The 24,283-nt window shown below is 40.4% G+C and overlaps 1 protein-coding gene across 1 annotated transcript in view; it reads right to left on the reverse strand.

Annotated features, from left to right (window-relative positions):
- JAZF1 (JAZF zinc finger 1) overlaps positions 1-24,283 on the reverse strand; it is a 128,497-nt gene that overhangs the window by 23,443 nt on the left and 80,771 nt on the right. Inside the window, exon 2 of the mRNA XM_077303376.1 lies at positions 20,595-20,667. Within this exon, the coding sequence (XP_077159491.1) occupies positions 20,595-20,667 (73 nt within the window). The remainder of the gene's footprint in view (positions 1-20,594; positions 20,668-24,283) is intronic.

Raw genomic sequence — 24,283 nt, forward strand, 5'->3', positions numbered from 1 at the left:
AGCCAAAAGTGCAATCACGGATTAACTGAACTGAGATATGACACTGGCTGGTGCTCACATCAATCTTTGTCACAAGAATTCAAGGAGGTGCCCTTTCATTGGCATCTCTTATGTTTAATGCCATGAATCAAGTTTCCACATAGTCTTGCATCCCCCTTCCCACAGTGGCTGAAGCCTGGGGAAGGCCTACAGCAGGGACATTCTGCTGCTTACCCAGCAAACGGCATTCAGAGATATCTGCCTTCCAAAGCAGTGGTCCCATTCAGCCATCATAGCTATGGATGTGCTTTTCATCTATTATTTGTCTAATCCCCGTTTAAAGTCATCTAAGCTAGAAGAGCACCCTGAGACACCAATTTACAAAGGAATTCATGTAAGTCAGCTGCTTATCAGCTTTCAGCCAAATGGGCATGAGGAGGATGCCCCATGATCAATTGAACTTCCAGCTCCTGTATGGCATGTGGGGGAGGGCAGGGGAGATGATGGTGCAGCTCAGCAGCACTTCTGTATACAATTATGTGCAGGAAATAAATAAATTAGGTGCTGGTCTCATTTGATTAAAAACAATAGTAATTGATAAATAACAATTTCTCTCTAAAAACTGCGAGGCAGGCAATTAAATTCCAGGGACCGAGACAGCACTTTTCAGAAATTCTTCCTGGGGAAAAAAGAAAACAAGCTACATCCCGGGGCACTGAGTTTCACAAGTTCATTATGTGCTGTGTGAAGAAATGTGGCATCTGATGCATTGCTTCAAGCAAGTTATTCTCCCTCAGACTCCTCTGCCCACTTGCAAAAGAGACCTACTTCACCACGCAGCTTTGAACGCAAGCCCAATAAAGCTTTTATAGCACTTTGCTTTAAAATGATAAGTAGCAGCAATAGGGGTGAGTGAGACCATTTTAAATTTGCTTTTAAGTTGTGACTCCTTGGTGTCCTTGAAGGGATAAATTATTCTGCTGCTCCCCACTTCCTCTAGAATTACTGGAAGGTGGACATGATAGACTGTGCCATGATAGGAAAAGACCACCACTTGAATAGTAAAGAATCCACAGCCTCTGAGGCAGACAGCAGGAAGTTGCTCAAGCATTGTTTGATCTGCTTCGTCATCGCTGTTGCACAAACCAAGGTTATTGGGGTTTGTTTTTTTTAATTAGCTGGAAAAACAGGTCAAGAAAAAAAGGCAAAACCTAGTTTGCTAAACCGAAGTACAAGATTGTCATACTGCAGGGAGAGGGAAAACATATTGTTTAATTTTTTTTTATTTAAAGAAAAGGCCTAATTGCTTGTGGGAGGGAAAGTATAAATGGCCATCCTAATTAATTTCCTAATGTAAATCACAGCTGTAGTAATGTTGGCAAGTATCGCCCGCCTTTACGGTGTTATGTCGGGTAAGTGAAATCATGCCTCTTAATTGGGTCTTAATGTACAAGGCTACATTTTATTTACTTTCAACATTACAATATCAGCATTTTAAACTAGTCACTTGCCTGTGCAAACAACTTTATTAATACCTCTATCTGAATACTCTAATCTCATCTACAATGTACCAGACTGAGTTTCAACGATTAAATGGCCATTTTTTTGTGGACTCCCGCTGCTATGTGAACTAGCTGTAGGCTATTAAAATAATGAGTCCGGACTGAGTCATCTGATCTCATGCTTGGTGCAAAGCCTGAGGAAAAGGACTTTGCCCACAATTCCTAGCCTGTTTACCAGACTAAGCCCAGACTGTTGGAAGTTTTGTGTGTGAACTCCCTTCCCCCTCTCCTCATCTGCTCTAGCTTCATGCAAAATATGGTATAACAGAGCCCTCTGCAGGTCAGCATCATTGCTTAGCTCACCCATCACTAAGGTTATTTCATCTTCACCCAAAGGATATTGACCATCCTCTTCCAGAATGTATTATGGCAACTCAAGATAAACCGAGTCCCCGCCTCATGCAGAACAAACACCCTCCTTGAGAAGATTTATGATCCGTAAATATCCTTGACTTGTTTGCGTGCACAGAAATAGAAAACAAAAGTTCAGTGGCACCTTTAAAAACTGGCAGCATTTCTTTCAACTGTGCTACTTTTCCATACCAGGACAAACTGATTTCCTGAAGTTGTCAGCACAGATGATGTAGGTCACAGATGGTCAGGGGCAGATTACAGTTAGACCAGAGAATTCTGGATAAGAAGGAATATTCTTTGTTCTGTTCAAATAATGACAAAACTCTCAGGAAAGGAAATGCTTTCCTTGCATTTGTCCAACTAAATCAGCAGATGGCATTTTGTTTGAAGGAAATATCACACCTTGATGTTAAACATATAATCCTCTTGTTTTCCTTTTGCAGCTTCAGCTGAATTGCCAGAGATGCTTGATTTCTAATGAAATGCTTAGATGAAAGAAATTAGACGGTGATGTTTAAAATTCTACATGCCTTGTTCAAAAATACATAATGTTTACACTGCCATCAGATATATAAGCTCAAAATGATTATTGGTAAAACATATAAAAATTCATAAATGAGTCTCATACTAAACATGAATGCCAGCTTGGTGTAGTGTTTAGGAGTGCAGATTTCTAATCTGGTGAGCCAGGTTTGATTTCCTGCTCCTCCTGATTTCCTGTACATGCAGCCAGCTGGGTGACCTTGGGCTTGCCACAGCACTGAGAAAGCTTTTCCGACCAAGCAGTAGTATTGGGGCTCTCTCAGCCTCAACCACCTCACAGGGTGTCTGTTGTGGGGAGAGGAAAGGGAAGGCGAATGTAAGATGCTTTGAGACTCTTGGTAGAGAAAAATAGCATAAGAACCAGCTCTTTTTTTTTCTTCTTCAAATATTTCCACAGGACTTTTCCTCCTTGATATTTTTTGGAAAATACAGATTTATAATTTTAAATTTTAAATTCTTCTTCATAATTTTAAAAGCTATATGCAAAATATCCTGCTACCTTAAAAGCTTTTAAACTTCAGATCTTTCAATAAATCTCTCAGACTGATTCCACAGTTATGATTTATTGCCGAGGGCATTTCACCATAGCTGCCCAGCCCTTTCCAGATTACTTCCAGAACATTCAGATTCATGCACACAAATTGTAATAATGATGACGATACAGAACTTGTCTAATAGCCAGGAAAAGCAGAGCAAAATAAATATTTTGGTAAGTAGACCTGCATTGAAGTCTTCTCAAATATCACCAGAAATTAAAAACAGCAAACAACACCTTTTGGATAAAAGATCTCGAATAATGACTAAAAATACCCTAGCACTTCTGAGGAAAGGAGACGATCCAAATGTTTTGATACATTTTGAGCCAGCCAATAGCAGCAACACAGAAGCTAGATCTGAAAGCTCTGGCAATGCTATTTCCCACCCTTCTATTTCTCATATTCTTTCTTTGGGGCAGCAGAGCTTAGTTCTCAAGGTCAGTAGCAAAATTCAAACAATGCACATTGCTTACCATATTACCCACAGCAGTGGGAGAAAACAGGTGACAAGGATTAAGAGCAAAATTAAATTTGCATATCTTCAGCACCACAGTGGGAAATTAACACCAGTGTAACATGATTTCATGGCAGTAACATGGCAACAAAAAGAAAAGCATTAAACTTAAAACCTGTCCTGCTGAGTAGTGAATATGGTAGATAAAGTGGAGGAGGGGGAAACGACTCAGTACAGTTCTTGGCAGTGATAGGAGGACAAGTGCTAATGGAAGAAACAGGCCCCACAGTTAAACCACCTATATGACATCAGGCTATCAAATGTTAACAGCTCACATCGTTCTAGAAAATCTCTCCAAATCCAGTTTAAAAAGTGAGAAGGCCACTGAAACAAGAAAGCACAATGTAGAGGCCAATTCGTAAAAGAAAACAGTGTCCTCCATAGCAATTAGTAGGTTAAAATATTTTAAATGTTTTCTTCATTGTGCAATACTCCTTTGGTTCTTTTCTGTCACTTTCAATAGGTGGTATCACTTAAGATTGAAGTTCGATGTCTTGCTGCTCATTTGTTTATGCTAGTTTTTCCTAATGTATAGAGATATTTCCTAATAATGAATATATAAGAAGTTTAGTTTTGCTAAAGGACAGTTAAGCTGGTACCAGATCTATATCAAAACAGCCCTAAGTGGAAAGCCCAACAAAATGTGAGTCCAAAGGCACTTTAAAGATTCTCTGGAAGGTTGTTCAAAGATTATTTTCCTCAGAAAGTCTGTGGTTTGCAATCATAAGATAACTAGGAACATTGATGGCATAGGGTCTCAGAACAGAGTCCATTTAGCCAGTGTTGATAGCCACATTTCCCTTGATAACCTTGGTTTGAATTCACTTAGAAACTTGTATGGCTAGAAGCCATGTCCCCCTGCCCCCCTTCTGCTGTAGACCTCCAACTTTTCTCTCAAAGGAGTAGCATTGGGGGGCTATCAAAGGAGTAGCATTGGGGGGCATGGAAGGGAAAGGCAAATATCTCTTGCGGAGGGGCTGTGGCTCATTGTCAGAGCCTCTGCTTGGCATGCAGAAGGTCACCGGTTCAATATCCATTTAAAAGAACCAGGTAGGAGGTGATGGGAAAGTCTTTTGCCTGAGACCCTGGAGAGTCACTGTTCATCTGAGTAGACAATACTGACTTTAATGGACTAATCATATGATTTCATGCAAGGTACCTTCATGTGTTCATTTTTGTTCATGTGTTCACTGGACATTTTGGGGGATGCAAGGCATAATAAAGGGTATAGTTCAATGTGATCATTACTTAATTGTGGAAGAGATATAAAATTCTAGATGCTTCTGTGGCTTATCAAACCTAAACAGATGATCTAAAGCTCCCTTTAACCTCTTCAGGCCCTGTCAAATTTGGCATTTGCATTTTATTAATGTTATATGTGGATTTGAAACTAGACTGTGTCATGAGCATCAATCTTATTCACAAGATTTATGAAGATTTAAGTCTGGAAGATTAAACATATGTATATGAATAGTTATATAAATTCTAAAGCTTTGAGTGCCACATAATACCATCCAGTCCATAATCTAACCTAGTATGCCTAATAGCACTTGCAAAGGTTGTTTGTAATGCCAATCAAAAAAGAGAACCATGTTTTTCCCCACTAAAGACATGAGATTCTGGCCAGAGGAGACTGGACAAGCAGATCTGTTGCACTATACAAAGGGACTCTGATGTTTATGGATTTCTCAGAAAACCTGTCAATCAAGCCTTTTTCATCATGAAGTTTATTTATTTTTCACATTTATATACCGCTCTCCCCGAAGGCTCAGGGAGGTTTACATAAAACTGAGAATTATACAAGAAACCATATATAGAAATAACTATAACATTAATATTATATAACATTAATAGCAGGGTAACAGTATAACATTAAACAATAATAATACAAACAGGTCCAGGAGTCATGATGGACTTTTGGGGGGGGGGAGGACGGGAAGGGGGCAGATGTTGTAGATTGTGCCTGGCCTCAGCCAAATGCCTGGCGGAAGAGCTCCCTTTTGCAGGCCCCATGGAACTGTTTTAGTTCTGTCAGGGCCCTGATCTCCTCTGGGAGCTCATTCCACCAGGTGGGGGCCAGGACAGAGAAGGCTCTGGACCTGGTTGAGGCCAGGTGGACTTCTTTAGAGCCAGTGACCCCTAGCCTGCTGGTGGCGGTGGAGCGTAAAGCTCTTTTGGGAACATAGGTGGGGAGGCTGTCCTTCAGGTACACTGGGCCCTGATCGCGTATGGTCTTGAAGGTAATTACCAGGACCTTTAGCCTGATCCGGAATTCAACATTGCAGTTGATGGAGGATGGGCCGGATGTGGGGTCTCCACGGTGTTTTTGTGAGGATCCTGGCTGCTGCATTTTGGACCAGCTGTAGTTTCCGGGTCAAGGCTAAGGACCCAGCCATAGGACCACCGTCTTTGAAGGATTGAGCTTCAGACGACTCTGCTTGAGCCATCTCATCACTGCTTCTAGGCAGCTGGCTAATGTTTCTTGGTGAGAGTCAGGGCGGTTATCCATCAGGAGGAAGAGCTAGGTGTCATCTGCATATTGATGACAACTCAGCCCAAACTTCCATACCTGTTGTTCAAGAGGGTGCATGAAAATATTGAATAGGATAGGAGACAGGACTGCTCCTTGTGGGACTCCACAAGTAAGTAGTCAGTGGTATGATGTTTTCTCTCCAATTGCAATCCTCTGTCCATGACCCCAGAGGAAGGAGATCATTGAAGGGCTGTCCCTCATATTCTGGCGTTGATGAGGCAGCAATCTAGTAGCTCATGGTCGACTGTGTCAAATGCTGCTGAGAGGTCTAGCGGTATTAGAAGTGCTGACCCGCCTCGGTCTAAATGGCCACGGAGGTCGTCTGTTGAAAGTTCAAAGTTCATAGCCTAGTTAAAACTGAACTGGGAATCCTGCATCAAGCCTGAGCTATTTCATGATGGAATGCTTTTCCATTTAATTAAAAAAAAAACCCTTCACATGTTTGAGAGATGGTTCCATACTACTTTTGACACTTTTCTGAGTCCTTAGAGGTTTTTTGAATGAAAGAGTGAACTTCCACCTGCACTTTGAATTACTACTACTTAAAGAACGGTGAGAATAACGTCCCTGTCTGATTCTTTTCTTCATGTATCTGTAATACTGTCCAATCTTTTTGATAAGATGGCCATGCAAATTTTGCTACCCTGATTAATGATAGACTCAATGTGGAACAAGGACCAGTCTGTACAAACATTGTCTGGATTGGAACAAACTGCCATGTGTACTTCTGTCCTTGGTGGTAAGATAAACATATTCTTCAATGCTTCTTCAAGCAGGATAACCATATTTACAACATTTCTCAAAGAGGCTTGAGCTTCGTTACATCAAGTCTCTAAAAAAAGGAGACTCCAAGGTGTGTGAGGCAACCACCAAAAGCACTTGTATAGATGATCTGGTTGTACTATTGCGCAGAAAGTAAAGAGGGATTCTCAGTCAGGACATGTGGGAGTAAGAACTTCCTTCGTTTTAAAACTGGGGTCCTTATCCTCACAGATGAGTTGTGCAGTGCTCTTCACTACAGCAATAACAAAGGGTCCAGTTTCCTGCTCTATGTATGAAGCAAAGTTGGACCAATTTTGTTTGTCTTCTCTGACTGGTGTTCATGATCACTCCCAAGCTTGGTATCAGACACTTTTTAAGTAGTGGTGTGAGGCCCTGGACCTAGAATCTTCCATATGTAAAGTACATTCTTTTTCATTGGACTATAGGAAAGAGATGGCAGCATGTCTTCAGAAGAAATTCTCTGCCTCCCAGTTGAGCTTTATCAGGGAAGTGGCTGCCTTAACAAGTTCTTACATTAGATCATGAGTATTTAAAATAACTCAAAATGAATACTTTTTGTAACAGTTTTGTTACACAGCCCTTCCACTGGTCTCTCCCACCTCAGACCCCATGCAGACTTTTATTACCTGTAAGGATAAGGATCACTTTCTGTGTTCAAAATAATAAGCTTACAAGTCATTGCCGCAAACTATTTTAAGGTCAAACAAATAACCAGAATTCTTGATGCTTTCTTTCAAATGATAATGCTTTGATACTAAATTTATGACAAGTAATCTCTTGAAGATTGCTATTAATATGCTGAATAATTTGCTGACTTTTTCTTCCAAGACACTATTTGTAGTCTGTCAGTTGTAATACAAAAATTACGAGCCTTATTCACCTATAACAGGATAAAATGAAATCTCAAAACTGACATTTATGAAGAAAAATATGGAAATCCTTTACACCATGATACCAGCTGAAATGGATAAAATTCACCTAATGGTATACAAAGCACTAGGAGTTCTGGTATTTGGTGTACTAAAACCATGAATGAAAAATATGAAAATCTAACTGAAGCCTGACCAGTCACCACAGCTGTTGCCTTGCATATATGTGTGGGTTTTACTTTATTATTATGTATTATGCAGAAAGATGTTCAGGTTACATTGGTTATTCCTCAGTTATTGGTTATCTTTTGGTACAAATGTAGCACTACTAGTAGAAATACAGGGCTGCCAAGAGCCACTATGGACCCCCATGGAATTTTCCTTTGAGCCTCGCTCACAAGTCTTACCATTTGTCTACAAGTGGTGGGTAAACCTCCACCCCAATCTCCCACCCTCAAGAAACTGAGGATCAGAAAAAAATGTACAGAAATGACTGTTACCTGGAAATGATGTCATATCCTCCCCAAACTGCACTCTCCCCAGGCACTGTCTTGAAAAATCTTCCACTTGCCAAGGCTGTCTTTGCAACCCAACCCATACACAACAAAATATTATAACTAATGACCTTGTGTAGGCCAAGAATGCCGATTCCAATCCCCTCCCTCACAGTAGCCCTGTAGAAACATTGGCAAGTGAATGTTATCATGATTACACTACAGAAGAAACGTGAATGTATATAATTTGCTCTGTAGCCCCACCTTCTTCCTTTGTGTCCTTATATATTGCTTTCTTCTTTTTATGGATAATAATAATGAAGAAGAGTTGGTTCTTATATGCCACTTTTCCCTATCCGAAGGAGGCTCAAAGCGGCTTACAGTCGCCTTCCCTTTCCTCTCCCCACAACAGACACCCTGTGGGGTGGGTGAGGCTGAGAGAGCCCTGATATTCCTGCTCAGTCAGAACAGCTTTATCAGTGCTGTGATGAGCCCAAGGTCACCCAGCTGGCTGCATGTGGGGGAGGAGCGGGGAATCTAATCACCAGATTAGAAGTCTGCACTCCTAACCACTACACCAAACTGGTGAAAGGGATTGTTGGGGAGAAAACTCTCTTCCTGTTATAAACTATCAAATATAAAACCAGAAGAGAGTATCCTTTCTCCTCAACACGCCCTTCATTATAATCCTCAAAACATTCTCTACAAAATACAATATTTCTTACCTCAGACATTTTAAATTTAAATTCATTATTTAAGAACCAATATGTTTTACACCTATATTATTATTTCATGATTACTACATATTCCATATTTCTTCAAATTCAAATTCAAAAACCTTTAATGGCATATAAAAAACATCTAACCCATATTTCTTCTTATCTACATATTTGCCACAGCTGCCAATATAGACAGTTTCTAAAAATGAATCTATTAATCTCACACTGAAAATCACAATTCCTTCTGTTGTTGCACGAATCATACGTTTGAGTTACACAAATGTTTGATGAGTCCAGTTCTTGACGCCTAACCAGACAGAGGACTCATTGCTTTGCACAGTTTGGGTAAGCAGTAGGCTTCATTTTACAACATCTTGTTTATATCAGGGGAGCTTTCTCACACAGAAATGCATACCATGTGGGCTACCTGCTGCGTTTTGGCAAGACTGGCAGACTACAGGACATAATGGGGCAGGCAGTTGCAGTGAGGGGAAAGCACACCCTGGGAATATTTAAGTCATGAAGAAAAGGCTATTTTTCTAATGCTCCTTCCTGCAAGCTGGCAAAGAGAAGAGAATAGCAGGAAATGAGATATTAAAGCCAGGCTCTTTCAAAAGGGGACACTGCTATGGGACTACACAACAAGATTTCTAGGATTCAGCATTCATAATGACCACACAGGAGCTGTGGATGGATAACTATTCAATATCTGATTGAAACCTGTTTGGAATCAAAAACGTCTAAATGAGATTTTTTTAAAAATCTGAATTCGGAGATGGTTTAATGGTTGAGAAAGTACTTCCCATGGAGATCTATTCTCTTCCTTCTAAGGTTCTAACCCATGTTATTTCCCCCACGTGATGTGGACTATCCAGAAGGTTTTGCACTCTATTTATGGAGGATTATAAAAACAAATTATACATGAGAGACAACAAAAATAGATATGATATGCTATAAACAGAAAAAAAGATAATAACTTTCAAAAATACTCAACCAGGTTTACTTCATACATTAATGAAATCAAAATTTTAATACTTTAATGCATTTTTCATTTCAATATTTTGGCCACCTTCAAATTCTTTGGCCACTTCATGAGAAGGAAGGACTCACTGGAGAAGAGCCTAATGCTGGGAGCAATTGAGGGCAAAAGAAGAAGGGGACAACAGAGAATGAGGTAGCTGGATGGAGTCACTGAAGCAGTCGGTGTGAACTTAAATGGACTCCGGGGAATGGTAGAGGACAGGAAGGCCTGGAGGATCATTGTCCATGGGGTCGTGATGGGTCGGACACGACTTCGCACCTAACAACAACAACATTTCTGGAAAAAGAAGTCAGATTAACAATTTTATGTTTGGTTTAAATTTGATCAAGACCCCAAACAGATCAGTGGCCTTCATCCGTAGTATGGATGATGCAATTAAAAATGGGCACAATCTCTAGAACTTCATCTTAGGGTTGCCAACCCTTAGGATGGCAATTAGGGATCTTCTACTATTATATCTGATCATGAGATGAACAGGACCAGTTTCGCTAGAGCAAATGGCTTCTTTGGAGGGTGGGATCTATTGCACTATATCCTGCTGAGAATCCCTCCTCATCCCAAATCCCATCCACTTCTGGCTCCACCCCCAAAATCTACAGGTATTTCCAAATTCAGAGCTGGCTGTCCTACCTCACCTTCTTGTCATTTGACTCTATCAAATGGCATTCACACTGATTCTGCCTCAAGAACAGATTACAATGTTTTATTATGGTAATATCCAAATGGGTCTTATACAGGAGATGTTTCACCAGATTTTACCCTATTGCTATAATGGTAACTATTCATATTGTTACAACCATTGCTGTGAGTACTTATATTTCTTTCTTTTTTAAAGAAAAGGCTCAAATTCCTAGTATGTTATTGTCAGGGTCATATTTGAATGCTGGGACTTTTTAATTAACTGAAAGCCATTTGAAAGTGCCAGAAACCACTCATGTGTGAACTTATCAAAGATAAGAGAGTCACACTGAATTCAAAGTGCAGTAGCTTACTAATGCTAACAAATTAGTTCTGCTTTCAAGAAGGAAGACTTCTTTCTTTTCTGTGTCAACTTATTACTGAGGAGCCATTACTGAAAGAACAGTCATACTAAATCAGCTTTTCAAAATTGATATTCTTTTTGCAATCAATTACGAATAAGCTTTCAGCCTCAACTAGATGCTGAACAGACATCCCAGCTCAGTATTAGCACCTCGTACACAAATGAGCTCAATGCAGAGACCTGATATTTTTGCCAATGTTGTGTCAAATTATTAAGAGCAAGTGTTGAATTGAAACGATTCATAGGTACTGCTCTGCTTAATTTTGTTTCGGGGCACAGTTAATCTTTATTCATCTTTAATGAGTATTTATTGTATGACCCTGACAGCTTGATACTGCTGTGATAAATTATCTGACTCAAGTCTGATTAAAAATGCAACCCCAAATGCTAATTATCTGAACAGACCTGCTTAATAATAGCATTTCTTGTCAATTATGGAACCGCAGAATGGGTGCTGGTTGTTACATGCAACAAAAGCTCATTTTCAAGGCAGATTTCCCAGAATGCTTTGGCATCTGCCACATGGAAATCCATGATTTTGTACTGGTGATGACCTTCTTATTAGTGAGCTGACAAAACGATGAAGCTAGAACTCCAGCCACCAGACAATTATGGACAGCAGCTGCCGGCAGTGGGAGATCAGCAATACATTGTTAGTTGTGAAACATTTTATTACATCTTTTCACTGGACCTCTTCATTTCAGTAACCACCCTTATTTAGTAAATTAGAGAATAGTGGCTGAATACATAGCTCGGCCTTCCTCAACTTTTTTATTGCTCAAAAACCTCTGAAACATACTTCAGGCTTTGAGAAACCCCAGAAATGGTATGATCATGCAGAATATGGTTGGGAGACATAGCTGTGGACATGCTCCCCCAGCCCCTCCCCTTCCCACCCCCTCCAGGCCCATCACTGGCCATTTTGGGAAGGGGAAAATGGGTCAACATGCCCATATATGGTCATATCACCCAATACATTTTTAACAACATTTTAAAACATATTTAAAAATTAATTAACTCCCACCCATTAGGAAACCCTTCCCAGGTCATCAAGAAATCTCAGAGTTTCATGAAACCCTGGTTGAGAAAGCCTACCATAGGTAGATAGAATGATTACATTTCAGTTTTTGTCAAGAGAAGAACAAGAGTATAACATGAAATGCTGAATTAATATTTCTCAAATGGCGGTCTCAGAACCCATAGAAGTCTGCAAAAGTATTCCAGGGGCACAAGTCCTTTATTTATTCATGCCCTGACTTGCTCCAGAAGGGGAATCTAGAGTGGCTTACTATAATCTGTGAGGTAAATTGAGAGCATGTGGTAAATTGAGAGACTGAGAGCATGTGACTGATCCAATGTGTGACCCAGGTCTCCCCTATAACTAGGGTAGCTAGCTATAGGTCAAAAATATCTGGAGAGTTTGGGAGTCCAACCTGGGGAGGGCAGAGTAATCAGCACCAGCAGTGTATAATAAAATACAGGCCATTCACCAAAGCAGCCATTTTCTCAAGGAGGATTTATATTGGATATCTGGAGAAGAAGTGTAATAGCAGATCTTCGTCCCACATGGAATGTGGAAACTCTACATATAACCAATGGAAAAGCATCTGGTATGTGAAAACCTGACTGTAATAGACAGTTTCTCTGCAGTTACACAAAAAGCTCACACAATACATTTGGTGGAGGGGCAGATGACACATCAAGTTAGGCACTGGTTGGAAGGAATTGTGGGAGGCTTACGGAATACAAGTTGGGAAGACAGTAGCAGCATATTAGAGGAGGCAGGGCTAGAGGCCTCTAAACATTATTTCCAGTCAGTTCAAGAACCTTTACAGGTTTTTAAATGTATAATAAAATAAATTTAGAGGTGTAGCATTTTATATAACAAGAGAACTCCAATTTTGCACATCAAAGCAACAGGGCTGATTCAGAGTTGCATAATCCTTTCCCAATATATAACATATAAGTAGATACCTGCAAGGAACTTGTGGAAACAGCCATCCCATTTCTCTCTCTTTCTTTCTCTCTCTCTCTCTCCCTCCCCCTCTCTCTTTCTCCTTCCCTCACTCCTCTAAATTTAAGGCCATGTGCAAAATGTAGCTGGACAGCCTCCGAATGTTGGTGGCATATTCAAGTCCCTCCACATGACGTCGCCAACATCCCGAGGTTGTCCAGTAGGTGGGTCATAATTTGGCCATTTTTAAAGTGCAATGTGTTACATCTAGAGGGCATTTCTGCACATTAGTAAAAATTGTGTCACGCCCATGGAATGGCAAAATACAACATTATATTGTGCCCCCCCCAGCCCTCCTCACCTTTTTGCTGTCTTGCTTTTGTCTGCCTTTCTTTTTGCACATCTTACATTCCTCACCTGCTGCTGAAAGAGGCGGGAGCAATATGCCTTATACACGTCTCGCTTTGGCCTGTCAATAAGTTCAGGCCACCAATCCCTTTCCTCCATATTCTGACACAGTTTAAATGTCCCCTGATGTCAGGTAATATTTAAAAAAAGACTATACCTCAACCCCACCCCCAGGCCCTGGGAAAGGTGAGAACACCGACATTCCCATTATAGTCTATGGCACCATTTAATTCCATGGGTGCCAAAGCCCAAGTGGCTGAGTCCTTTGATAAATAAGTAAATTAAAATTATTCCTGATTTTTTTTTTGGGGGGGGGAGGAGAAAACTTTTGAGAGGCACGCTTTGTTGAATGAAATATTCTTTTATTTCTGACATCGCCTACATGAGTGTGCACCTATTTGTTACTCCAGGAAGTCTGGTATTTCCCCCCCCCCAAAAAAAGGGGGGATGCTGTATCATTATGGAGCTTCTCCATCGCAATGGGGGCAGTGTTGATTTTTATTAAAGATGCATATATGTTGTGGCATTACCACATAGCAATGCAGAAGTGCCTTATATATATATATATATATATATATATATATATATATATATATATATATATATATATATATATATATATATATATATATATATATATATATATTAATTTCAGGGCCGGGGTGGTGGACAAAGTTTCAATCCACAAGAGAACTGCTGTGTTATGATTGGTGGCTGGCTGTGATTGACAAACCAAGGAGAGGAGAGAGAGGATCACCTTGTTTCCCTTGTAGCCTTGTTAGGAGGCAAAGAGCCACAACAGGGGAACTAGGCTTGTGCTATTCGGCTGCTTCGGCGGCCATTCCCACCGGGCGCAGCCAGCGCCGCGCCACAGGGGGGAGGGCGGTGCCGGCAGTGGTATGACAGCAGGAGGAATTCCGCGCCTGTGTGGTTGCGCCTGCTGTCATGCCGCTGTCGGCACTGCCCACCCCCCGCGGCGTGGCGCTGGCTGCACCCGGAGGGAACGGCCGCAGAAGCGGCCGAATCGCACAACCCTAGAGGGAACTCTCCGTGAGTAGGGCTGCAAATGTAAGATTTACCATCCCACATTTGCCACAGGAAGCCACTCACATTTTATCCCTCCATGCGGAAATTCCCTAAGCAAACCTGTGTTTCTCTTTTATCCCTTTCTCATACCTATTGTTACTTTCTTCGTCTCCCACTTTATTTTCCTCCCATGCCCACTGTCACTCCTCTCTCTTGTGACCTGGTAGTGCAGGAAAGCCACTCCTGACAGTTACATCTGGATGTGGCTGGATCTAAAACAGTCCCCCCCCCCCGATAAAGGTGGCACAGCCAGGATTGCTGGGTCTGTCATGCTCCTTCTATCACATGAAAAGTGATATGGCCAGGGCAAAAGGTGGTGTGGCTGCTATAACCTCCAGCCTTTCCTCACACAAAGTGTGAGTGTGATTGCTGTGATTCCCAGACTCCCCACCTACCAAGGACCACTGAAGCCCCCAGACAACCCCCCCCCCTTTATGTAAGGTGATGTGGCCAGCGTGCCTGAGGCTTATGGTCTCCTCCCCACACATACACACACAAAAGGTAATGTGGCCCAGACTGCCACAGCTCCTTGCCTCCCCCTTACTTCTAAAAGAGGATACACAGACAAAACTTTTCTTTTCAGGGGATGTAGCTCCTTCAATGTTTTGCATAACTTTTCAGATTTTTCTGCAACCTTTGGTGGTCCCACAAGTTTTTAGAACTATCTGTTTTCTTCTTGTGTGGCCTTCAGCCACAGAAAATAGATATATAAATTGTTGTATCACCACAAATAGCAGCAAAAGGATATTAAGGGGGAAAGTGACAGCTCAGTAAAATAAAGGATGGAAAGATCTGTTCCAAGTTCCAATTCTTGAGAGGTGACATTTCAGAATGCTGTTTTCTCTTCTTGTAAATGAGCTTAATGGAATGACCTGATCTTTGTGCCAATATTATGTCACATTAGTACTGCAAATACTGAAATCAAATGTTTCTCAGGTTCTACATGGCCTAATTTTTCATTCAGGTTGCACTTAACCTTATCATTTTTTCCATGAACATCTACACTCTTATAAGGCAAAATGCGTGACTGCTTTTTACAGAATTTTTGTCTGTATATCAGTTTATACATACACACATGCACAAACATACATATGCACACGTACACACAATAAACTGAGCAACTGTCTAGTCAAGTTTGTATGATCCATCCTAAAAGATTACTTCCCAGAAAGATTAGGTCCCAGAACTGCAAAACATAAAAATGGTATCTGATACAATATTTTATTTTTCTTCATTTTTCTTTTACTAGAGCTTCCTCTTTTTATGAACTTTGAGCAGTCACCAGCTGCCTTTCAACTTAATTATATCAATTTGCCTTCAAGAAGCAACAATATTTTACTCTTGAAATGGCTTCTTGCAGTAGTGTTCACTCACAGAAGCAATCTAATGCTGCACATAGCACAGTGCATAACAGAAAGTCTGACCCAAAAGCTGACTCATGGCAAAAACATTTTAAGTGTGGTGGATGTGGTTCAAATGTACTTTAATTACATCCCAAGGCATTTGTTTTCAGGACTGAGCATGGGCATTTCAAACATTTCTGTCACAGAATGCTTAATTGTCTTAATTCTAGATGTGAGAGATGACACCCTTAGTATAGAAATGTGGAACCTTGCAACTCTGAAAGACCATATATAATTTATACTCCAAGCCATGGGTCATGCTGATTCACAACAGAGTTTATGAAATAATAAATGTGAAACCATTGTTAAGGTTTGGTAGCACATTCCTTTTAATTCTCTGCTTAGGGCAGCTATTCTCTTTTTTACCATTGAGAAACCCCTGAAATATACTTCAGTCTTTGAGAAACCCCAGAAGTGGTGTGATCATGCAGAATATGATTGGGAAGCATGTCTGTCTACATGCCCCTCCACCTCCCACCTCCTTCAGGGCCATCTTTGGCCATTTTAGGAGGGGAAAATGGGCCAACATGACTATATACAGTCATGTCACCTGATTAATGTTTAACAAAACCCTTCCAGAGCTATTAAAAATACTAGAGTTTGATGAAACCCTGGTTGAGAAAGCCTGGCTTAGGGTGAAAGTAAGTGAGATTCTGGAAAATCCACATGCAGAGAGAGAAATTGCTGCTCTGGTTTGGGAAAGATTTGTCAGTTATACAAATTTGCAGAAGTGACACCAAGATTTTCCATATGGTAGACTATACATTTAAAGGTAAATTATATTAATTCAGATCCATCTATACTAAAGTATAACTGTCTATTCCCAAATCCCGCACTAAGGATGGATAATAATTTAAAGAGGTCTACATCACCCCTTTCTTTGTTAGTAAAATGTAGAATGCAATAGGTGAAAAATGGGGCAAAACCACAAGCTTACTCTGATATTTATTCAGATTATTATTTCTGAAGTTTACATGGTCTAATTTTAGTCCTGTTTATATGTTCCATATGTTCAAGCCTATAAATGCCTTTTTCTTGATAAATTACAAGTTTGTGGAACCAACAAATCCATTTTTTTTAATTACTGGTATGCCAAGGATAAGCAATTTCAATCATTTTGCTGAACTTTTAATCACAAAGTTACCATTTAAAACAGAGATAGGTTGACATCTAACAGCTTATACTTTTGGTATAGGCAATAAGTTCATAGAAACTATGCTGATTAACTAATGTAGCTGAGCTTGCAAAAAGGTTTGGAAGGAATTTCACTGGAAAAATTCCTGGTCTCAATAAAAAAAGATCAAAAATCTTTTCCTCAAAAGTTATTTTGCACCTACTGAGATATGTGGAAACAGCATTTGCCTTAGGCATGCCATTGTTATATTCAGCAGCTACCAGCAGAATATTTACCATGTTAGCAGTGCAACAAAATTAACCGTTGGTACTGAAAACTCTTTTAGTAGGGCCACATGATACTTCATCCTTACATTAGTAAAATAAGAAATCCATTTCTGCACATGTTACCTACTCTGTATTAGGCGCTCTTAGGAAGGTTTCCCCACCTCCCCCATAGCATTATAGGGAACTGGCACACTTCTTAGTGTTTTCCCCACTTTTCCTCAATCTTCCTCAAACCTGATTTAATGTAAAGTTCGTGGAAATGTTGTAGTAAAACTTAGATGGCTGCCAGATTTCCCCACCCACATGGCAGCCATTTTCTTTGACATTGTCCATGTGGCAGACATTTGGTCTTTATCACTTTTTAAAATTCACTGTTGGATATTGCTATATTAATATAATGTATAACACATTCTCTGAATTTCCAGCTTTCATTAGGGAAAATGTAAGTCTTTCTAGTTCCCTCCTTGGTGGAGATATAATGGGAAAGTAAGGTTGTCAGGACGAAACTAGCAACCAGTGGGAGACTCCCCAGTAAAGTGAAGTCACTGGGAGAGCAATGACATCACTTTCAGCATAACTGGAAGTGATGGCATTACGTGTCTCTCTTTCCCACCAAACTGTCTTCACTAAAGCATTAAAGTGGCCATCCGTTCCTCCCCTCCCCCTTGCGCTGCGGTGCTGGCTGCTTCAGCCGCCGAAGGGCCCCACCCTACTTTTCACTTGATAACTGATATAAAAAGATTCTTGGCAAATTGTCTGTTTTCAGCAAGGAAAATTTTGGTAGGAATGTTTTTTGTTGTTCAAAAGATTTTTAAAAAGCCTCATATTTCATTTATAAGATTTCTTTATAGTTCTCTGGAAGTATAGGTATACCCATACACTTTTATTATTTCATTTCATTAATTTAAAATGTTTTTGAATATTCTATTTTATTAACTGACAATAAAAATGATTAAAAGACATTTGGGCCAGCCTCATACAAACAACAAGCTATTCCTCTGAGTTTCAAATGAATTAATTTCTGAGCATGTTGTTTGGATTACCATCTGAGGTTTGTGTTGTTCCCTCTCTACAGCAAAACTGTGTAGGGGGATACGAAGATATCATTATATGAGTAGAAACACATGATCCCAGTTGGCCATTGCCAACATAAAATAACATAGAATCATAGAATTAGATCCTGAAAAATAATCTGCCAAGTAACATGTGACTTTGATCCAGTTATTGTACTAAGGACAGGAAGGCCTGGAGGATCATTGTCCATGGGGTCGCGATGGGTCGGACACGACTTGGCACCTAACAACAACATTGTACTTTGTCACAAATATTCACCCCAGCATCTACTGTAGATGTGAACACTGCAGATTTGAAGGGAATGGCACATTTGAAGGGAACTACCTAACAGGCATTACAGAAACCTGGTGGGATAACATTCACAATTGGAATAAAAGGACTGAGTGGTACAACTTGTTTAAAAGGGACAGACAAAGAAGGGGGGAGGAGTGGCACTATATGTTAAATGAGAAAATAAACTTGTGAGAAAATACATGTGTCTGAGCATGAGGGTTCAGCTGAGACTCTTTAGGTAAAAAAAGGAATTAAGAGGGGCATTATGGTGGGGTTTTCTATAGACTACCAGGCCAGGCCAAGAACTGGGATGAGATACTCCTAGACCAGATTACAAAGTTCTGAGAGACAGGAACTAGTGGCCATGGGAGTTTTCAATTACCCAGATATCAGTTGGAAGATACCTTGGAGAGATTCTTTCCCTGAGTTGCTGGGGGTGGGGGGTCAGAGTGGGGGGATAACTGGGTGCGGGTCTCCCTTTTATTTGCTCTCCATAAATAAATGTAATATGAATTATTGGATTTTTTAAATGGTTATGTATTGGGGGTTTTATTGTTATTGTAACCCACCTGCAGGAAGTTTATCAAGAGCGGCAGGTAATAAATCCAAATAAATATATAAATAAATACAGACAAACTCTGCTAAAAGTGAAAAGTCCAATAAATTCTTGACTTGTCTTGCTGACAACTTCATTTCACAGAAAGGGAAGAACTGTTTGATGGACTGGTAAAAGTTCTGGGTGAGCTTGGTAGTAGTAACCATGTGACTTTGGACTTCATGATCTTTGCGAAGAGAACAGCTGTACATAATCACACATACAGGCTGGACTTCAGGAGAACAAATTTTAACAAATTTAAAGTTATATTGGGTAGAACCCCATAGTCAGAAAAATGTAAGTAGGTGGAAGTCCAAGAAGCTTGGGAGTTTCTCAAGTGTGAAATACTGAAGGCACAATTGCAGACAATTCCCTTGAGAAGGAAAACTGGGAGGAACCTAAAGAAACCAGGGTAGCTCTATAAACAGCTTTCAAAAGAATTGATAATAAATAATTTAGAAAATGGAAGGAGGACCTTATAACCAAGTAGAAATACAAACACATATCCAATGTTTGTAGAGAGGGTGTTAGAAAAGCTAAAGCTAAAAACAAGAAAGGGTTCTTAAGTTATATTCAAAGTAAGAAAAAGAATAGGGACATGGTAGGACCATTGCGGGGACAAGAAACTGACATTGCAACAGGTGATGAAGAGAGAGCTGAACTGCTCAATTCCTACTTCTCCTCAGTCTTCTCTTGTGTGGGGAATCGTGCTCATTCTGGCAAAATCATTTCACGTGATGAGGAATGGGAATTGTGGCCTAGGATCACTATAGGGGTTAGTCCATAAACACCTCATTCCTTTGAATAAAACCAAATTCTCTGGGCCAAATGAATTGCATCCAAGGGTACTAAAAGAACTTGCAGATGTAATTTCTGAGCCTCTGTCCATTATTTTTGACAATTCTTTGAGAGCAGGTGAAATGCCAGAAGTTTGGAGGCGGGCAAATAGGGATTAAAATAGGTTAATACAGGAAATCATGAAATGCATTGAGAATCCCAAGCAGATAAAGATGGGACCCCAGTCAGACTTCATTGAAAGAAGAAGAGAAAAAAATAAACACATCTTTTGTACCAAGTCAGAGACTGTGTTTTCTGGGCAACTGAAGGAACTTGACAATAACTTGGTTTCACGGGTTAGCTGTGCTGGCCCACAATAGAACAGTCAAGTCTAGTAGCCACTTATAGACCAACATGTGTTTTTTGGTATGAACTTTTGAATGTCAACAATGCTCCCTTAATCAGATAGAAAGATCTAACAATGGAAACCCAAAAATCTTGTTGGTTTTTAAGGTACTATTGGACACTTATATTGTGAAAATAAACCTGATTTCACAGTTCCTTGAAATTCTTGGCAGTCTACACATTTCAGAATTCATGGCAATAAATCTCAAAAACCATAAAGGCTCATATCTATATACAAAATCACTTACCTATTAATGTAACTAAGAGCAACATAGGTTGGCTGTTGTAGTTCTTGTTTCTCTAATACACGTGGGTCCGTATCTGTAATCAAAATGCATAAACAATTATAAGGATCCAGTTCATGGGAGGGGGGGGGGAAATCACATGAAGAAACATTGCATGCAACTCAAAGCCATAACAGGATGATCTTTCTAGCCGTGTTAGTCTGTTGCACCAAATGAAAACAGAAGTCCAGGATGCACCTTGAAAGTTAACAACGTTATTCCAGCACAACCATTCATGAGTAAGAGCTTATTTCATCAGACCCTAAGGCTATCTGTTACACCCATTTTCGATTTTCTACAATTTCACTGCTTCAGTAGCAAAATGCTTCCTTGTGAGCCACTCACTCAAGTCACTGGGCAATCAAGATAACATATAGAGCCGTGTAGAAACATCAGTGTTGTAGGCCTGAAGCAGCACTAATACTAACCCCATATTTGGAACACGTACATTGCACAGAGGCTTCAGTGATGGTAAGGCAAAGGTAGAAGCAGATAGGATCCCAACAGGGTTTCTCCAACTCTTCTAGAGTACTAGTAAAAAATCCTGTGCTGTTTCAGATCAGCTTTAGCTTCGAGGGCTTTAACTGGCAAGAGTTCCAAACAGGCACATCAGTCTGCTCTTGCTCCAGTAGCACACACTACTATTTTTTACCATTACAGCTATGACAGGATTACCTTATAATTCTCATGACGGAATTATCTTAAGGGAGATTCAGGGTCAAATGGAAATATTAAAAGGGAAATACTTTTTCAACCAGCAACCTTGCCAAGCCATTTTGCATGTTCCATTTTTAAAGTAAAAATACAATTTCAGAGTCTACCGCTAAGAATAAACGCCAGTCTGTGCTTTGCTTCAGTGGTCTCAAGTCTACCCTGCCGGCTTCAGCTAAGTTCCTGTCATAAATTCTTATCAAAGCACATATACAGCACAAGTTTACTATCATACTGCCACTAGAAAATGAGGAAGAAAAATTTCTAGTCAGAATGAAAAAACATTGTATTAAAAAGCAAAGCAAAGGTGCTAATTTCATCATTTTGCTGCATTAAAATAGAACTGATTATCTGAACATATGAAGCTGCTTTAAACTGAGGCAAAAACATTAGTCCATGTACAGTGCAGACCTAATGAGGGTTGCCAACTGCCTGGAGAAAGGACGTCTATTTAATGGAGTATTGTCTACTAAGTGTGCCTTGAGATATGGCACTGGGTCTCCAAGGTCTCTGGTGATATTTCTAGCTTTGTCCCTTTAATTGGAGGTGCCAGAAACAGGTAGGAGGAAACAGGAATGACCTGCCAGGATAGCTTGGAAACCAAGAAGATGAAGATGCTGGCCAAAAAGCTACATGTAGAATCATAAAATCTAATATCCTTTAATTCAGGTTGTTTGTAAAGGTATCCCCTGTGCAAGCACCGAGTCATGTCTGACCCTTGGGGTGACGCCCTCCAGCGTTTTCATGGCAGACTCAATACGGGGTGGTTTGCCAGTGCCTTCCCCAGTCATGACCGTTTACCCCCCAGCAAGCTGGGTACTCATTTTACTGACCTCGGAAGGATGGAAGGCTGAGTCAACCTTGAGCCGGCTGCTGGGATTGAACTCCCAACCTTATGGGCAAAGCTTTCAGACGGCTGCCTTACCACTCTGCGCCACAAGAGGCTCTTAGGTTGTTTGTAGAATCACTCAAATAAAATGTGTGTAAAGATGCCAGAACGCGTACCCGTTATAAGCATATTTTCAAAATTTCTTTTTCCTCAGTGACTTAGATAATAATAAAAATTTTAAAAAATCTGCTGAAGTCTGCTTGTCTCACTTCTTCAAGCAACATGCATTAAATCAGTGAGGCAGTCAAGCAATTGTCATTCAACTGTGTGACTGGTATTTGAAAGTAAGAACAAATATTAATGCTGGCTTGTTTTGGGTCCTAAGGACTTGGAACTTTGTGATTGACTAGGCCTGCCAGGCCTCCTGCCAGCTTCCCACTGCTGCTTAGAGTGATGGTGGTGGGGAAATAAAATTTCAAAAGGCAACATCATCTGTGCTGCTGTCACTTCTATAAAAAAAAAAACGGAACATGGTATGGGGCACAACAGGGTAGCTCTAGGAATCAATGGAAACATTATGTTGCTTCCCCAGAAGTGACCAACATAGCAGTACAGATATCCCTGCCTCCAACCCTCCCACTGGTTGCCTGACTATAAATGTTGGATTTCGACAGCATTTGAATCTTGTCAATTCTGCTCTTCCTCCAAGCAGCTCACGGTAGTATACATAATTCGTTCACCAGTCATACATCTACTATTTGTGGTTGGAGGGTGGGGAGAGGGACAGAGCCCACATGACTAAACCATGCTGACTCTCAATAATTTAAACTGGTTTCAGGCATTTTTTTTCATTCATCATTTGAAAGGTTTGTCAATAGAGTTTGGGGATTTTCCACCATGATAAAAAGCAGTCTTAAAACTTGAAGTAAAGTGGGTACTTATGACATATGTTGCAATTATTTATTATGTACTACACATAAATCAGATTAAAAACACTATTAAAAACATAAATTCTCCTTTACATCAACCTATAAAATGTTACACATACAATTTCTCATATTAACCTCAATGGCTACACATGATACTACCAATGACCAGAGGTGTTTCGGCCCTTAGGGTCTCCTTTAGTGTAACCATTTCTGTTTACACCCTGCTTAGACATCTAACTGCCAATCATGTTTGAGGAGTCTGTTTTATTAGGAAACTCTAAATTCTGAAGCCTGCATGTTCACATTCTGACTAGCATGTGCAAAACCTGATATGGTTGACATTCGTACCCAGTTTTTAAGCATAATCAGCATAGCTGGCTAAAGAGCTTAGCATCATTCTGGTACTTTGTTTAGGCACATTCATCAGAGATAACAAGGCTTTTAGGGTTTAAAGGGAAGTAACCTTCCATGGGAAATACTAGCAAACTTCTTGGGAACCCTGGACAACTTTCTTGGCTTCTTGCTTCCTGACAGCACAGTTTAGGTGCTGCCTCCGCAGCAGACAGCTGATCAGAATGCCACAAATACCCATCTACCTCCCACTCTCTCTGCAGCTGCCTGTTTTCCTTAAGTATCCTTTACCCTGTGTTGGCTCATTCACACATTCCCCCTTCCCCCTTTCTTTGCATCCTGTTTTCCTGGTCACATTCCTTGTTCTAATTTGTCATTCTCTTCCAGATATACCCTTCAAACCAGCTCTGTTCCCTATCTGGATGCCTGTGCATTGCAATCCCGTTATCTCTGTGGACGAAGAGGCCAGCTATTGGGAAGTGCTTCAGAAGAGATATGGGCAGGGGCTTAGTAAAGGAGACAAGGGCAGGCACATAAAAATGCCAAGGAGAGGCTTTCAACTTTTCTTCAAGCATTAGCAGGGTAGTAAAATGAATGAAAAGTAGTCTAAACAGTTTCACATGGAATACTCAGAGTGCCTTAAATGTATCTGCAGATGACGAATGTTTCTTGAAAAATCATTCAACACTAAACTGCTTTTCAACTCTGTTGGTCCTTATGGGGGGGTAGGAGGGAATAGACATTAATGCAGCTACCACAAACCAGCGCCTGTAAAACAGCCACAGCTGTCATTTATTCTGAGCAGATCAGTTCTTGGTCATGTACAAACATCA

The sequence above is a fragment of the Paroedura picta genome, chromosome 11, assembly GCF_049243985.1.
Source record: "Paroedura picta isolate Pp20150507F chromosome 11, Ppicta_v3.0, whole genome shotgun sequence".
Taxonomy (NCBI): domain Eukaryota; kingdom Metazoa; phylum Chordata; class Lepidosauria; order Squamata; family Gekkonidae; genus Paroedura; species Paroedura picta.